Source organism: Coenobita brevimanus, chromosome 116, assembly GCF_032717465.1.
Source record: "Coenobita brevimanus isolate Jiangsu-jjx chromosome 116, ASM3271746v2, whole genome shotgun sequence".
Classification (NCBI taxonomy): domain Eukaryota; kingdom Metazoa; phylum Arthropoda; class Malacostraca; order Decapoda; family Coenobitidae; genus Coenobita; species Coenobita brevimanus.
This window is the reverse complement of record NC_137069.1, coordinates 47849523-47868514: the sequence shown is the minus strand read 5'-3', so window position 1 is coordinate 47868514 and position 18992 is coordinate 47849523. Positions and strand designations below refer to the sequence as shown.

The following is an 18992-nucleotide window of genomic DNA, read 5'->3' as shown; positions in this document are numbered from 1 at the left end:
TTCATAGCCGGTAATTTAAATATTTCTCTCCGTTCCAGTACTCTCCTGATTCAGTGAGAGGAGGAAGCATGTGGATTGGTTTAGTCCTGCCTCTGCTGTAGTGAGAGAGAGGGGCACCCCCCCTTGGGGGGTCCAGTCATCCCATCAGACTAACTATTTAGATCATATCGTGATACTTTTTTTTAAATCTTATTTTTGCATATTGTTTATCATTATACTGATTTTAAAAATCACAAAATGTGTTTTTCTGTGTGTTTACCTGACAAATGAAATATGAACACATTTATTATTTTTTTTACTGATATAATTAATTGTATTTTATTATCATAAATTAATAAACACCACCTACAAGACATTCAATCTTTTCATTAGTGATTGCAGAGATATGCTGAAGCGGAAGTATGAATATACTTTACATGTTAGTAACACAACATGTATTTTTGTATTGGGGTGTTGAAACACCCCACCAGTCTAACCACGTTTGAATATCCAACAGGACTAACGAAGGGTTAACTGTAGCAGTTCCCTTTTTTTATAATTCATGTTTTTGAACAGTTTACAGTTTTAATTTACTCCTTATTCCTGCAATGAATTCATAACTGTCATGTGCTCCACTGGGTCGAAAGCCTTTTCGTAATCAACAGGCCCTAGGTATAGTGGTTTATTATATTCTACAGTTTTCTCAAAAAACTTATTCATCATGTGTAGATCAGCAATTGAATATCCGCTTCGTAATCCTGCCTGTTCACGAGACTGGTGTTCTCCCAAATTTGGTGTTGTTCTCTGCGTAAAGACTTTAGTGGAAAGTTCGTAAATAACCGGTATTAAGTTAATGTGTCAATAGTTATTAACCCCTTAACCACGGAGCGTCACTTTCGTGACGCTCAGGCACAATGGATCATACTACGGGGCGTCACTTTTGTGATTCTGTGTTATTTTGAATTCTCCCCAGCTTACAAGTGGTGGCTTGTATCATCTATCAGTACTGCCAATGTCCAACACTTGTCAGCACTCCAAATCTCATCTGTAATCCCTTCCTTTGTTGACAGTTTAGCTATTTTTCTTCGTTCCTGACTCCCCTCCCTACCTCCCCTCCATTACCCTGTCCTCTCACCTGCCCGGCCGCGCTGCGCCGAGCAAATCTTCCCCAGAATTTTCCACTGATTTCATCCATTGAAATAAGCCCTATGCCCTATTCTTATACAAAATAATATATACCAAAAAGAAATAAGGTAAGTGATAGTGCTATACTCCTGGAATTGGCAAATTATCACCTGATAACACCTCACGTGCACTCGTTCGCTAATTTACCATGGTAATTTCCCCTTTGAAATATGCTGTATAAAATCTTCTCGTAATAAAAATATATATATGAAAGGAAGGGAGAAGCCTGTGTGATATTTACATTTGCCTGGAACTATCTATTTTTTTATGTATGGTCGAGATTTCCTACCAATGTCCTACAATAGTCAGCACTCCTTCTCTCATCTGTACTCCCATCCATTGTTGACAATTTAGCCATTTTCCCCCGTTCTTGACTTCCCTCCCTACCTCCCCTCCATTACCCTCTCTCCCCTCCCCATCTCACCTCCATTACCCTCTCCTCTTGCCTGCCCGACCGCGCTGCGCTAAAGCAAAGCTTCCCCAGAATTTTCCACAGATTTCATCCATTGAATAAGGCCTATGCCCTATTCTTATACAAAATAATATACACCAAAAAGAAATACGGTAAGCGATAGTGCTATACACCTGGAATTGGCTAATTATCACCTGACAACACCTCACGTGCACTCGTTGTCTAATTTACCACGGTAATTTCCCCTTTGAAATATGCCATATAATCTATTCTCGTAATAAAAATACACATAAGAGAGGAAGGGAGAAGCCTAAGTGATATTTACATTCACCTGGAACTACTGTACCTATTTTTTTATGTATTGTCGAGATTTCCTACCAGTCATTTCTTAGCATGTAAGTTAGCAGCTGTCACCCTGTTGTCATTGTCAACCCTTGCTTGCCCATATACGCCGTGTCATTCAGTTCCTTGTCATCCTATGAGGTCAAACCATGTCGCACTCACGCCCCACCATTTCCGCTGCTTCTGTGCCCATTGCAAAGGGCCCTGTGACCTCATCCCCTAGAAAAACTCGTGGGGGCAGCAGTAAAGGACTAAGTGACTCTGCAGTGGAACATGAACTTGCTGAATTATCACTGATAATGATGGATAGTGACTTTGATTTTTCTGGAGATTCGTGTGATGAGCCAAGGGAGGAAATCGTGACAGAAACTCCTAGTACGAGTGCTTCAGTGTCCCAAGTTATCCCTAGCTCCAAAGGAAAGGAGCCCTTAGTGCAGCAAGGGAAGGAATTTGGGAAGGGAGTGAAAAGGCAGTGGGTTAGCCCTGGAACAATGGCCCTGCGTGACTCAGCCCGCAATGAGTCCCGAGGTGAATCACCTCCCTGCTCCCCCAGCCCTACTTCACTAATTTCTTCATCATCTTCAGCGGAATTTTCTCCTGAGTCTTCGTTGTCAGAGTCGCCACCAGCACCAACAGTGAAGGCAGGCCGTAGGGGAAAAGGTAAATCCCTGACACGTAAAAGTAGAGTAGGAAGTAGAGTAAGGGCTGCTAGTGCTACTCGGCAACCTAGGGTCAGTGCGAGTGAACTTGAAACAGCCCAGTCTGCCTCACAGCCACTCTCCACCCTCACCGACCCTACACCACCACGACAGGGAATCCTGGACGCCTTCACGTGGGCGGAAGGTTCCGATTTCGTCCCAGAACATCTAAATTTTGACGAGAGTTCCTCAGGGATACAGCCTGCCTTCACTCTTGACGAGGATGTTGAGTGTGTGGACTTCCTTTTGGCCTTCCTCGATGACGAAGTCATGCAGCACGTATGTGATGAGACTAACAGGTACGAATCACAACGTCCTGTAAGTGGTGCAAGTGCAGCGAAGATGCAACAGTGGACGGTGCTGGGAGTGCAGGAGCTGTATTTGTTCTTCACCCTCATGCTTCTCATGCCACACTCAAAGAAGCATGAGTTGGAAGAATACTGGTCCATAGACCTCTTACTACCCTCACCCACCTTCAATAAGTACATGGCCAGAGATCGCTTCCGGAACTTCATGGGACACCTGCACTTCGCCAACAATGATGTACCTTCCCAAACGACCCACTCTGGAAGATCCGGGAGATTCTGAGCAGAATGAAGGATAAGTGTATGTCATTCTTCCACCCCTTTCAGAAGGTTGTCATAGATGAATCCTTGGTTTTGTTCAGAGGACGTCTTAGGTTTGTTCAGTACATTCCAAGCTAATGCCATAGCTTTGGAATCAAGTTCTTTGTACTGTGCAACTGTAAGACGGGGTACATCCTTGACTTCGTCATCTATTCAGCCAGCACTGTCGATCTGGACAAAACACACCCCCTTGGCTTCTCAGGCTGTGTGGTGAAAGTGCTGCTTGAAAGGTATTTTGGTGGGAATCATGTGCTGTATACAGACAATTATTATACAGCACCGAAACTTGCTAAATATCTTTCAGAGCATGGCATCAGCTCCTGTGGCACTGTGAAGAGTAATCGTGCCCACTTCCCTAAATTCCCAGAGGCAGGAAACTCGCAGTGAGGAGACGTGCACCTACGCAAGTCTGAGAAGATGCTGGCAATACGGTGGCATGACATGAGGGTCGTGCACATGCTCACCACCATACACAAGGGGGGAATGAAAGAAGTGGGGAGGTCGACCGTAGGACAGGCGAATCTGTGAGGAAACCTGATGCTGTCATAAACTACAATATTAACATGCGGCTGGTGGACAAATCCAACATGATGACTGGAGAAATCGACTACCTCCGGAAGAACACTAGGTGGTACAGGAAAGTTTTTCAGCATCTCATAGACATGACGATGCTGAACGCCTTCATCCTGTACAAGATGAAGGTAACGCCACCCAAGTCCTTCTCTCTGAGGTTGTTCGCCAGGACTTGAGTTCAGCAGCTGCTTGAAAGATATGGTAGGGTGACAGCAGCAGGTCCAAGGTGGCATGCAGTAAGACTTCCCGACAGACTTGAGCAGAGGGCGTACGTGGATCGGCACAGACTGGTGCAAGTGCCTGCCACAACCAAGAGGAAGGCTGCGATCCGCAGGTGCCAGTTGTGTGCACATACCACCTGATGCACACCTGAACACAAACACACCTCTTGGCAGTGCTCTGAGTGCCAGGTTCCCCTCCGCGTTACCTGCTTCTTTGATTACCACAGCCTGAAGCAGTTCTAAAAGTGAAAGTGGAAAATGTAAATAATGTGTAAATAATTTGTAAATAGCAAGTGAAAGCAATGGATGAAAATATGATGGAACAGTGTAATATTGTTTTATAAGTTACTGCATGTGACAGTGCATTACATAGTGTAAGTAAAATAGAAGTGTAAATATTGAAAATATAATAGAAAATGTATATAGAAATGTAAATAATTAGTAATATAAGAATGTGAGTACAAATACTTGAAGTTATGACGGTGATAGTGAAACCGTAGCACTCTACATATTTTACTGAAAGAGATATTGAATGCCTACAGTGACAATAAACTAATATTACTGAAAGAAACTTATGGATAAAGACTGAAGATATATGTAAGTGTTATATAGTAATAGGAATATAAAGTGTGAGTGTTTTTATGAATAATAAATGACAGAATACCAGCGGCGAACTAGCACAAGTGGGAAGGTCATAGCGTTCGTAATTTTCATTGCTTTCACAGTGTTTTTTTTTGGGGGTATGGATTCCAAACTACTTGAAAATCATAGAATAGTGTTTCTAGTGATTATATCAGGCTGTGGTAATCATATAACGGATTGTCGGGAAGTGTAAAGTGGAGACTTCGTTACCCAGCTTCAGAGGTCTCCACAAGTCCTACGGTACTCGATGAAGGCTCAACAAACATCCCAAGAGAAAGCTGAAGGTATGTGTCATAAGCATATTTAATTTTAATATTCTAGGACTAATAACTGATTTTTGGCAAATATTTTTTGAGAGTCTGTCGGAGCCCGAATATGCCCGCGGGACACGCAAGTCAAAGCAAAACAAGCCCGCGGTGTAGGGGTTAAAGTGTTTTGAGTCGCCTTTTTTGTCTATCTATCTATCTATTGCCAGACGCCTCAATCCCGTTTGGGGTGGCCACAAACAAATAGTCTCCACGTCGCCCTGTCCCCCGCCATTTCACTGCCCTGCTCCCAACTCACACCCCCCTCTCTCATATACCTCTCCACCCCATCCCTCCATCTCATCCTCGGCCTCCCCCTCCCTCTTCCCCCCTCCACCTCACTCACATACACTCTCTTCGTCAGTCTTTCACCCTCCATCCTCTCCACATGGCCAAACCACCTTAGTGTGTTCCTCATAACGCTTCCTATCACATCCACATCCACACCACAACCGTCCTTTATATCCTCATTCGTCAGCCTGTCTCTCCATGTGACTCCACAGGCTCCTTTCAAATAACTCATTTCTACTGCTCTCACTCTTGACTTGTGTCTTTCCAACAACGTCCAAGCTTCACTTCCATACGTTAGAGTTGGTATCACAATACTGTCATGTAGTAATTTTTTCACTTCCATGCTCACTTCCCTGTTTCTTATCACTGCTTTCAAAGAACCAGCAACCTTCCCTGCTGTACCCTTTCAAGCACTTCACCCTCCAAACCTCCATCCTTACTCATCACACTACCCAAGTACCTAAACGTACTCACATTTTCCAATTCCTCACCATCCAACCTCGCTGTACATTCACTGACTTCACCTCTCTCAAAGACCATCACTTTACTCTTCCCTACATTCACCTTTAGATTCCGTTTCTTACACACTCTCCCAAACTCATCCACCAAGCCTTGCAGCTCCCCTTCGTCTTCACTCAACAACACAGTATCATATGCAAACAACAGTACAGGGAGTTTCCAAACACTATCCTCTCTCACCAGGGCCACTCCAACATCCACTACCCTACCTTATACCTCTTTTATTACCCCATCCATGGACAGATTGAACAACCATGGAGACATGACACATCCCTGTTTCAACCCAACCTTCAAAGAGAAAAATTCACTTAGTTCACCATCCACAAGCACTGCAGCCTTAGCACCATCATACATACTCTTCACAGCATTCAACAACTTCCCATCTACTCCATATATTCTTAATACTTTCCACAATCCTTGTCTATCCACCCTGTCATATGCTTTCTCCAAATCCATGAAAGCCACATACAACTTCTTTCCCTTCTCTAGAAACTTTTCCACTAAAGATCTAAGAAAGAATATCTGATCTACACAACCTCTTCTCTTCCTAAAGCCTCCCTGTTCTTCTCCAACTAATTTCTCTGTTCTTTCTCTAACTCTGTCAATAAGTATCCTACCATACACTTTTCCTATTATACTAAGAAGACAAATGCCCCTATGATTACCACACACTTCTTTTTCCCCTGTTCCTTTGTACAAGGGAATAATTATACCTGACTTCCAATCCTCCAGGACTCTACCTTCCTCCCAGGCCAATCTACACATCTTCCACATCCATTCTACTACTATCTCTCTCCCATACTTCAGCATTTCACCACACACTCCATCAATTCCTGGGGCTTTCCCCGATTTAACTTTCTTCATTGCTTCCACAACTTCTATCATACTGATTTCTTCCTGTCTTCTCACCTCCCTCCTTCTCCCAGCCATTCCCCAGCCACTTATACTCGCATTACTACCATCCTGTATGTTCAACAATTCCTTAAAGTGTTCTCTCCATCTGCTCACTTTTTCTCCCTTCTCCACTAGTAATCTACCATTTTTTCTTTCACTCCCCTGTTAACCTCACTTCCATCCTGTCTTACTCTTTTCACCTCTTTCCAGAACATTTTCTTACAGTCCCTCCACTTTACACTTAACCCGTCACGTCCCGAGGCTTTCCGCACCTATGACATCCCCCAGTCCCGAGTCTTTTTGGAAAAATTTTTTTTCTTCTAAAACTTCCGCTTAGGTCGAGAAACGACGGAAAATCATAAAGAAAGTGGTCCCTGCGGTCTATAAATGGTCTGTACAGGTGCGGTTTCCCCCCACAGGTATCGTATTCTGTAATGGGCTGGATATGCTTTTACGTTTTCTATGGTAAGGAATAATGGGAGAAACAACACACAACACCTCTACATTTATTGAATTTGAACTAATAAACAATAACAGTAACAATATAATGGATTTCAGACACATATATAGGAAAAATAAGCATTGTACCATCGCGTGAGCATAGCGAGTTAGGTCCGAGTCGTAACATGCTATATGCTAAGTTTCTGGTATGAGTCAACCTATCATTTTTTCTACTTGTATACTTCTGTTTCAATGACAATTTACCAATTACAACTGTTTGTAAGTGTTTTCAGATGTTTTCATTCATTATGATGACATGCAGCATAAGTTTAGCGCACATCAGCTTAGTAAGCGCACTCGCTATGACTCGTATTTCAACATACCAAATTGTTTTATCACTTTCCAATTATTTTCCCATTTACATAGAACCTTTCCTCCGCCACTGTAAAGGTTTTCAATTATTTTCATTCATTACGAGGGCATTTAGCGATATGCTAGCGCCTGTTCACGTAGCAACCACGATCTCAAACACTCGTGTTTCATCATCTACTTTATTTATTCACTCCAATTATATTTTCCCACTTACATTACACACGTTTACACCCCTAGAATGCACTGTACATACTTACTGCCATTATTTATTCAAGTGAGCGTGAGAATATCGCCTGAAAATACCCTCGCAAGGAATGTTTCGTCATACATAATACTCACACACTTATATACTAATTCACTCACACACTTATATACTAATTATTCACTTTATCACTTGCTGACTTTTATTTTGACTAATACGTGCCTTATTCATTCGACTAAGCGTCAGGAAATCTTATCTTTATAGACACGCTATGAATATTTGACTTAGAATATACATCATCATATACAATAATTTGAACTTATATTATACCCGTAAGAATGTCACATAATAATAAATATGTAATAACGGGCCGTATTTATTGCACTGAGCGACAGAATATCGCATCATACAACCCTCTCTATGCAAGTTTCAACTTAGGGCAGATTTATATACTTACACCCAATGTTTTCACTTATGTTCTACCCGTAGGCACTTTATACTAATATTTGGAGATCCACATGACTGATATTTTTACTGAGCGTCTGTCTGTCGCATTTACCTCATAATTTCAGCGTCCTTTCGCATTCATACCATGCTAAAATTGCATCAACGTGTGATATTCACTAAAACATGGGTGAATACACAGACCCACGTCACACTGCACGCACTCATAGCGGGTGTCCTTCCTCTGTGTCGTGAGTCTCACCTGGGAATTACTGCACACGTGACACCTGCGCTGGGGCCTAGGTCTGTTGGGCTGGGGAGGGATAGGAGTGGGGAAATGGCGGCCGGATATTCTCTGGGGAGTCTGGGTAATAGGGGCAGTGCGGGGGCGCTGTTGGGGCCTTTCAACAGCATACTTAGCAAAGATTTCTCGTGTGAGCTCCCTCACAAACCATTCAAATGTTTCCTGAACTCCTGTGGTCATGGCGTGAAGGTGGTGGCAATTCAGAGCAGTGATATCTAGTAAGTGAAAGAACAGTTTCTTATACCACTTCATCGTGGTCCTGGCACACTCTACCGTCGATATCATGGAGTCAGACTGGTCCACGAGGCGCATGTTTATATTGTAATCCATTACACACTCAGGTTTCCAAACACGACGCCTGCTCTCGCTATGGTAATCAACAGAATCAGTACGGTGCATCAAGGGGCGGTGAACCGTGGACAAGAGGCTTACTTCTCTGTTGTGGTTCCACATTGTTGCAAGGATGTTGTTGGCTTTGAAGAAGACTGTGGATGTATAAAATGTACCCATGTCAATGTAACATTTACCCATGCCAATGTGCCTATTCAAATGTGCCGCGCAGTCGCCATCGTGATATGTAACTTGGCCAGCTGGGCACTCTATGCGCCTGCGCGAGCAGAGAGAGAGCTTCTTCCACTTCGAGGCACGTGTACGCCTCACCTCACCTCTCCACTTCTTTATCTATCTCCTAGGGAAATAAAGATTCTACAGCAGGAAGATTACCTATCCTTCAACCCTGTGATTGCCCCCCATTGCATACAGGACTTCAGTCAACATGGCGCAGTGATTAAGGCCCAAGGAGAAGATTTCAAGCTTATACCCCGCCACCGGGACCCGCATGGACGCCGCCATTATCTGTTTATGTTTGTTTTGGACCAGCGAGACAACTTCTAGATCGCCTTCAGTGGATTTACTGGGCAGTGTCAGTGCAGTGTTACAGTGGAGTGGTTATGTGCAAGTGCAGTGCAGTGCTTATTCTGTGTGAGGTTTTCGGGTGTTCTCGTCGCACCCGCTGGACATCTTAAATGGACGCCATGATCGCCTACACTGACTACTTGCTCTGTCACACCCTCCCTCCTCATCCTTCATCATTGCACTGAGCGTCTTTACCCCAGCGTCTCTCTGGGCAGCCAATCAGCGAGCCTTACGTCAGGGCCTTACGTCAGATACCACGTCACGGCTGGACGGCCATTCACGACCCTCGCCCCGGCGACACCAGACGTCGCCAGACAGGATAATTTGTCCCGAGAAAGCTCCCAGTGAGTTGCCAACGCTCGCCCGCAACTCCACCTCTGCTTCTCTGCACGAGTTTACTATAATTTCTAAGGGAGAAGATTTGTTCTTCTCTTCAGTTTTCTGCAGTGGTGTTGTATCTCGTGAAATAAGTCAGGATGGAAGAATTCCCACTTGTAGAGCTCTCAGATGATATCCCACATGACTTACCACCTGCAAGACATGAACATCCGCCCACACTCCCACACACCCACACGCCCACAAGTGCTGAGGACGAGCGCTGTCAGCCTGAGTTGCCGTTACTCTCTCCAAATTTAACCCTACCGCCGCCATCCAGGACACATGATGGAGACTTACGGGTACTAATAAGATATTTGGAGGAAAGCAGATTAGCTACGGAAGCTCAGCATAGGCGTGAGGAAGCGGAGAGACGTCAAGAAGAGGCAAGAAGGGAAAAAATTCTTCAGGAAGATGAGGCAAGAAGGAAAGAAATTCGTCGAGAAGAGGAACACCGAAGATCTCAACAATTTCTCCAGCTACTCACACCTGTTACACAAGGTCCAAGTCAGGTTCACCAGCGGTCTGCTACCGAGACTTCGTCACACCCACCCACCCACGTCAACGCTACCCCACAAAAGGCTAGCACTCAGGCACCCCAACCGCTGAAGTCAGACGTTACATTTCAGAACTTCAGGGCCTGGAGAAGGCGCTGGGACGACTATGCTGTCATGGTGGACTTGTCTGCTCTGCCATTACCGAAGCAGCAGATACAGTTACGGATGTGTTTGTCTCTCGAGACCCAGCGATTGTTAGAACACACACTTGGTGTACCTCCAGATACCGCGAAAACAGTGGAAGAAGTCCTTGACATTCTACAGAACCACTTCAGGAATCAACGAAATGAAGCTCTTCGCCGCCGGGATCTTCTTACATGCAAGCAAAAGGATGGTGAATCTTTTGACGACTACTATGTACGCCTGCAGTCGATTGCAGAGGAAGTTGACATATGCCCTGGAAATTCTAATGTCTGCAAGGAGACGCAGATAAAGATGGTACTTCTTATGGGAGTCCATGATGAAGAGCTCACACAGAAGATTATTGCCCGGGACTCTAATACCACACTTCAGGACGTGGTGAACGTTTGCAGAGCCCATGAAGCCACCAGGACAGCCACATCTGCGATTCGGGCCCCTACTGCTTCTGTCGCCAAGATTTCAAGCTACCGCAAGGATAAAGGTCGTAACCATCAGCCAACTTCTACGCCGTCGACCAAATCTAATACCTGCCAGTATTGCAACAAGTCTCACAACTCAGCCAAGTGCCCAGCGGCTTCGAGCACTTGCAATAACTGTGGACGGAAGGGACATTGGGCCAGAACCCCAACCTGCCCTGCACTCAAGGTGAAATGCAAATACTGTACCAAGACAGGCCACTACGACAGATATTGCCGGAAGAAGACTGGTGATGCCAAGGCTGATAAGCATGTCACTCCGCCTTCAAGCACGACTACTAACGTTCGCAAGATTCAGGCCCATGCAACTCCTTCACCTTCACCCGTACCAGTTACTGTGTCTTATCGGGATGTATCTTCCCAGATCAGTTTCATACCTGACACAGGTGCGGAGGTCAGTGTTTTGGGACCACAACACCTTGCACATCTTCAGATTGACAGAAGTGACCTCCTACCTCCCACAGTTTCCAAGACTTTCACCGCAGATGGGTCGGAGATGTCGCCACCGCTTGGATCCTTAGAAGTTACCTTGATCCTTGCCAAGAGGTCATGCCAAGCCCGGTTACAGGTGCATGATGGTGTCACCACTCCGCTACTGTCCTTCAGCCATTGCAAGGAGTTGGCTATTATTTCGCCCAAGTTTCCTAAGCCCATTCTGCAAGTTACCCACGTACATCGATGCACTGAGTTCCCACTCACCGAAGCTACCCCACCTGCCGAGGCCAGGGACTACTTTGTCAGGAACTTTCCGGATGTACTTGCATCGAAAGATGATCTCAAGACTGCTCCACTACAACCAATGAAAGGAGACCCTATGAAGATACACATTAAACCCGACGCCACACCATTCGCTCTTACCACTCCACGTCAGATCCCCTACGCCTTCCGAGATGCAGTCCAGGACGAACTGCAGAGTATGGTGGCTCAAGGAATCATCAAGAAATGTGGGGATGAGCCTTCCGATTGGTGTCATCCTATGGTAGTTGTACCCAAACCTAAAGGAGTCAGGATTACCACTGATTTGACTAAACTTAACAGTCAAGTTGCCCGCCCTGTCCACTCTTCGATGACGCCTATTGCAGCTGTTCGTACGGTTGATTCTACAGCGAGGTACTTCACAACTGCGGACGCTCTCCATGGTTATTGGCAAATCGAACTGGCAGAGGAGGACAGGCATCTTACTACTTTCATTACACCTTACGGCCGCTATTACTACTGTCGCGGACCGATGGGCTTCGCCGCTACCGGAGATGCATACTGCTACCGTGGTGATCTTGCCCTCCAAGGTCTAACGAAATGCGTCAAAGTGGTGGATGACATATTGCTGTTTGACGATGATCTTCTGTCACATTACAAGAGGATTCAGGAGCTACTCACACGCTGCCGCTCACACGGTATCACTCTCAACAGGGATAAATTTATCGTGGCAGCCACTAAGGTCAACTTCTGTGGATACATTCTTTCGGACAAAGGAATCGCCGCCGACCCAGAACGTGTTGCAGCTCTTCGGGACTTCCCTACACCTGCTAACCTCACCGATTTACGCTCATTTATGGGGTTGGTGAATCAGTTATCTGAGTTTACACCCGAAATCGCCAAAACTGCCAAGCCACTTAGACCTCTCTTGAGCCCATCTCGCTCATTTACGTGGACTCCAGATCACGACTTGGCATTCAAGCAAGTCAAGAAAGCCTTGTCCAGTCCACCCATCCTCGCAGCATTCGACCCAGGACTACCTACATATCTCCAGACCGACGCATCTCGCCTGTATGGTATAGGTTACGCCCTACTGCAGGATCATGGTTCCAGTCAACTTCGCCTCGTCCAGTGTGGCTCCCGTTTTTTGGCAGACGCCGAGACAAGATACGCCACCATAGAGTTGGAAATGTTGGCAGTCAGCTGGGCTCTTCAGAAGTGCCGCCTCTATCTTACAGGGCTCCAGTCTTTCACAGTTCACACTGACCATCGTCCACTAGTACCGATTCTGAACTCGTACACCTTGGACATGATTGAGAACCCTCGATTACAGAGATTACGAGAGCGCATGTCCCACTTCACCTTCAGAGCCGTATGGCGTGCTGGTAAGACACTCCGCATCCCAGATGCCTTCTCACGCGCACCTGTCAGCCGACCTACACCTGAGGATACATCGGACTCCGCTTCTACTACGGCACATCTACGGTCCGTCATAACTTCTGCGGCATATCAAGAGGACGATGCCCCGTGGATCGAAGCTGACCGTCACCTACAGGAGTTAGCAAATGCAGCCCAACAGGACCCTGACTACATTCGCTTATGTGACTGCATATTGGCTGGATTTCCTGCTAACAGGTATTCTCTACATACATCTTTGCTGCCTTATTGGAAACTCCGAGACTCCCTCTCTGTTGACGGATCACTCATACTACTAGGCGCTCGGATCGTCATTCCTGCTGCTCTTCGTCGCAAGACTCTCGCACGGCTACATGACAGTCATCGAGGAGTTGAGGCTACCAAGCGACGGTCACGCCAGACGGTATTCTGGCCTGGCATTGAGTCTGATATCACCAATACTGTCGCCGCCTGTGAGTCGTGCCAGTTTCTACTCCCTTCACAGCAGCAGGAACCGCTTCTCAACGATGATAAGCCCACCAGGCCCTTCGAGTCAGTCTCCGCTGATTTCTTTCAAGTTGCTGGGAAACATTTCCTAGTGATTGTCGACCGACTGTCGAACTGGCCAGCTGTCATCCCTTGCAAGAGTGACACCACCGCCTCCTCCACAATCCGATACTTCTGCAGCTACTTTCGAGAGGTGGGGGTACCTCTTCGGTTACGCACAGATGGAGGACCACCTTTTTCGAGCAGTGAGTTTGCTGATTTCACTCGTCGATGGGGGACCCAGCACTTCATGTCATCGCCTCATTACCCGCAGTTGAATGGCCACGCCGAGGCTGCTGTTAAGGCCGTCAAGAGGCTTATCATGGCAACAGCACCGTCTGGTAACATAAATTGTGAAGCCTTCGACAGGGGACTCATGGAACTGAGGAATGTCCCCAACCACACCGGCTACTCACCTGCTGAAGTTCTATTTGGTCATAACCTCCGCAGCTGTGTACCTGCTCATCCGCAGTCCCTCAAGAGTGACTGGAAGGACTTGGCAGACGACTGGGACAGACGGGTCGCCTCCAGAGCCGCCCAGGTCAAGAAGCACTACAATCAACACGCCCGTGATCTCCCCAGGCTGGCTATGGGTCAACATGTTCGCGTTCAGGACCCCACTTCACGCCGGTGGGATAAGGTCGCCATCGTTATGGGTGGTGCTCGCTCCAGGGAATACGAGGTTAGGCTTCCAAGTGGCCGAGTGCTACGTCGAAACCGCAGATTCTTATATCCAGTGCCCGACCCACACTCTGACACTACACCTAACATTCCTGTGGTCCCTTGTCATGACATGGAAAAGTCTAATTTACAGACAGACATGGATAAGTCTAATTTACAGACAGACATCGAAAAGTCCAATTCAATTTCTCCTCCCAAGACCCCACGTAGATCTCCTAGACTAAATAATTCCTAACACAATGTACACTGCCCATAAGAAGTCCCTGTATGTTTGCTTACAATGTACACACTTTGTAGACACTTGTAGGATTTTCATACATTGCTTGTTACCATGTATTGATTACCTGTGGGATTGTATCTACTTTAACATGTTGCAGTCACTTGTATATTGCTGAGTTGCATATTTTATTTTATGAATTACGGGGATGTTTCACATATATATTTTCTATGTATGTTACTTTTCAGCCGTTCGACTTCTTCGAACGCAAAGGGAAGGGGAGGTGTGGATGTATAAAATGTACCCATGTCAATGTAACATTTACCCATGCCAATGTGCCTATTCAAATGTGCCGCGCAGTCGCCATCGTGATATGTAACTTGGCCAGCTGGGCACTCTATGCGCCTGCGCGAGCAGAGAGAGAGCTTCTTCCACTTCGAGGCACATGTACGCCTCACCTCACCTCTCCACTTCTTTATCTATCTCCTAGGGAAATAAAGATTCTACAGCAGGAAGATTACCTATCCTTCAACCCTGTGATTGCCCCCCATTGCATACAGGACTTCAATCAACAAAGACAACCTCACTCCTTGCAAGTTTCCGCCCTACCTTGATCATGTGACGCCGGTTCACCTTTACGGTTCCACAGACTCCCGTTTCATGTGTGTGAAGATAACGAGCGAGAAGAGGGCTAGTGTACCAGTTGTCGAGGTAGAGAACGTGACCACGATGAAGGTAGTCTTGTATCATCGTCTTTACCACTGCTCCCGAAAGTCCTATACTTCTATCTTCTATTATGTCTGTCTGTGCACCGGTGTACAAAACTATGTCTTGCACGTATCCAGTCCTACAGTCACACATAACAAAGATCTTGAACCCAAAACGGTGCCTTTTGCTGGGTATATACTGTCTGAATGAAATATTGCCTCTCCACAACACGAGACTCTCGTCTATGACGAGATCTCTATAGGGATAGAATGAGGATCGAAAGGTTTGCCTGAGGTGATCAAAGACCAACCAAATTCGCCTCATTTTGTCAGTGTTGTTTGCATTTGCAGGGTCATGAGCATCATAAAAATGGAGGCGACTTAGAATTTGTTGAAACCGATTACGGCTCATCACTTGACCAAATATGGGGGTAAACATAACAGGGTCCCTAGTCCAGTAAGCAGGAATTCTATTCTTTCTTATTATACCCATCAAAAGGACAAAGGCAAAAAATAAGAACATTTCTGGAATGGAGACAGGGTAATCATAGATCATAGAATGCCTACTCCTTGTTCCCAATCTTTCACTTTCTAGGCGCTGGGCGCTTGCAAACAGGTTTGTTTGATAAACGATCTGATCTACGAATGCCTCACTGAAAAACAGGTGGAAAAAATCCAACCTGGTTGAATTACTATGAATACCTGGTGCAATGCAGCCAGATCGCCCTTGCTCAGTGAAGGGGTGAATGAGGGGAGAAAAATCACTCCCATCCTCCCAATCCCACGACACAAATCCCTCGTCCCCATCACCGCCTTCGTCTGGGTGGGGAGGAGATCCTGGTTGGGGAGGTGGGGGAGAAGGAGTATGGAGGGCTTCCCCACTGTCACTCCTCTTCCCTCTGCCTTTACCCTTTCCCTTTCCCTTACCCTTACGGCCTTGAGGAACATTAGAGGGCTGTGGGGATGAAATAGTTGAATATTGGGGAGCAGAAGACATGCTGGGGAGTGGTTCCTCCCCACCTTCCCCCTCCATTACCACACCACGTGCTCTCTCACGCAACCTTGCTCGACCACGTGTTAGGGGATATTGGGGAGCATAAGACGTGCTCTGGAGTGATTCCTCCCCACCTGCCCCCTCCCTCACAACCCCACGTGATAATGAACGCACCCGCACTGGCCCACGTGATCCACTCTGCCGCCTCACACTACGTAGGGAGAGCAATGACTCACTCACGTCACTCTCACTTTCCCTAATCCCAGGACTTTCCATTTCACTCCCCACTCCCTCCACTTGACTTCCTAGCTCCCCAAACAGAATGCTAGGCCCATACCTGCTCATACGACGTGGTGTGCGCTCTGGGCCACGATGTGTTATGACCTCCCGTCCATACCACGTGGCAGCACGTCCCACGGCTCCGTCCTCGTCCTCGTCCTCGACCTCGAATTCTCCTTCCAAAGCACGCTAGGGATAGGGATATGATATACCACGTGCCTTCTTTGCCTCCTGCCCCTCTCTAGCAGCACGGTAAGTCACCTACTGCCGCTTCCTGGGTGACGGAACTTCCTCGTCACTGCTGGTGGTTTCTTCCTCCTCTGGCTGCACATAATCCTTGTCCATCTCCTCGTCATCCAGTGGGGAATCACTGTTGCCGGTAAAGGTGTCCAGGGCGACTTGAATCTCGCTCTCTGAGAGACCTCTCTTAGCCATGTCTGAGCAGGACCGTGGCTACCAGGTGAGTGGACGAGTGGCGGGCTAGCGCGGGTCGCGCGGGGTCGCTGAGTGTCCCCGCTTGGTGGCAGGTAGGGGAAGGTCAGGCGAGGGTACGTACCGCAAATCAAGCGCAAAATTTGAAAATTGTCGCAATTATGCACATTGCAATTGCACGACGTACTGGTACGTCGCCGGGACTGGCAAATGCAAATCATTGCAACGTACCCATACGTCGTCGGGACGGGGCGGGTTAAATTCCTTCCAATTCCTCATCCACTCTCTTCTTACTCTTTCTTACTAATCTTTTCACCTCTCTCTTTCTTTCTGCATATAACTCTCTCTTCCTCCTCTCAACTTCTTCCACGCCCCTATTTCTTATCCATTCATTGTATGCTTTCTTCTTTTGTGCCACAGCCTGTCTCACCTCTTCAGTCCACCATGCTGTTCCTTGCACCCCCCTCCGTCTTCCCTTCCTCCCACACACCACATCACATGCTGCACATATTTCTTCTGTAAATATCCTGCACACACCTTCCACGTCCCCCATCTGCTCCACTTCATATTTGCCCAATCGTTCCTCCACTTCTCTCTTATACTCTGCCTTTTTCTCATCCTCTTGTAACCTTTCCACTCTCCTTGCAACTACTCCTTCCTCTCATCTTTCCCTTCTTCTATTCCTCCATCTTACTTGGATCCTAATTCTGGCCACCACCAAGTAGTGGTCAGAAAATCCACTCCCCCAACCTCTATAAGCTCTTGCATCCATTACACATCGCATCCTTTCATCCACACACACATAATCAATCATTGCCTTCCTTTCATTCAGTTCACCACCCATCCTTCTCATCACTCGCCATGTATACCTGTGGATCATTTTATGCCTGAAGAAGGTATTGGCTATCACCAACCCCCTCCCAGCACAAATGTCCACTAACGCACTGCCATTCTCATCTATCTCAGCAGGCACACCCCACTCACCAACTATTTCATCCACCTTCACATTCCCTACTTTACCATTGATATCACCGAGCAAAAACACTCTCTCATTCCTTCCAAACTTTTCCATGCACACTTCCACATTTGTCCAGAACTCTTCTCTCACTCTGCTAGCACGATCTTGCGTTGGTGCATACACACACACAATCGCCCACATTTGTATTCCAACTTTCAACTTTACCCACGCAATCCTTGACCCAACTGATCCATACTGTCTTATGCTCTTCTTCCATCTTTTACTCACAACTATACATACTCCTTCCTTTGCCCTCTCATTCTCACCTACTCCTGCACTTTTTTGTAATGCAAAATAACTATTGGATTACACTATTTTTTGTGTATTTTCTTCTTTATTCACTGAGTAAATCAGTGGGCAAGCCTTGTTTTGTACGTCTACTCCTGCATCCCAAAGAGAATCTGCTACTGTTTCATCTTCTCCTGCGGCCTTCCCTCTTTTCATACTTTGAAGAGAAATGTTTACTACATCTGGTGTTACCTCAAGTATTCCACTTATGTTAGCTGAAAAGCTACCTGTTAGTACTGTCTTTGAAGCATAGAGTTCTTTGTAAAATTCTTCATCTCTTTTCACCATCCTATCTCTGCATTTAATGACTTCGTCGTTATTGTCTTTCGATCATATAATTTGTTGCTTTCCTAGAGCCGGTTTACTTCAGACCTGTTTCAGACTTTTTCGATTTCTGATGGTTTCTTTGAGTTAATCCATGCCTCTCTTTCTTTCTTCTTCACTCTCTTGTTGATAGGTTTATCTCCTAGCTGCTTTCCATGAGCTCAAGGGTAATTTTTAAATACCTGTTGGCTTTGGTCATATTTGCTTTCCTTTCTACCTTAGTACTTAGTACTCTTAGTACTTTTGTTAGTCCATCACTGAACTCATCAGTTTTATCTATCTATCTATCTATAGCACAACGCCCTAATCCCACAAAGGATGGCCGCAGACAAAACGCCTCCAAGTCGCTCTGTCACCCACTGTTTGACTGCCCTCCCCCCAACTGACTCACTCCTCCCTCATATACCTCTCAACTCCATCCCTCCACCTCATCCTCGGTCTTCTCCTCGCTCTCCCTCCTTGCACTTCTCCTACATACACCCTCTTAGTCAGTGTTTCATT

General features: G+C 46.3%; 1 protein-coding gene across 1 annotated transcript; it reads left to right on the top strand.

The window, feature by feature from the left end:
- The first annotated feature begins 9841 nt into the window (after positions 1–9841).
- LOC145418733 (uncharacterized) lies at positions 9842–14467 on the top strand. Its single transcript, XM_080287068.1, has one exon. The coding sequence runs from the start codon at positions 9842–9844 to the stop codon at positions 14465–14467; it is 4626 nt and encodes a 1541-aa protein (XP_080143194.1).
- Positions 14468–18992: the final 4525 nt, after the last annotated feature.

Excerpts from the sequence above, each read along its gene's own strand:
- LOC145418733 (XM_080287068.1), top strand. The coding sequence starts at position 9,842 with ATGGAAGAATTCCCACTTGTAGAGCTCTCAGATGATATCCCACATGAC.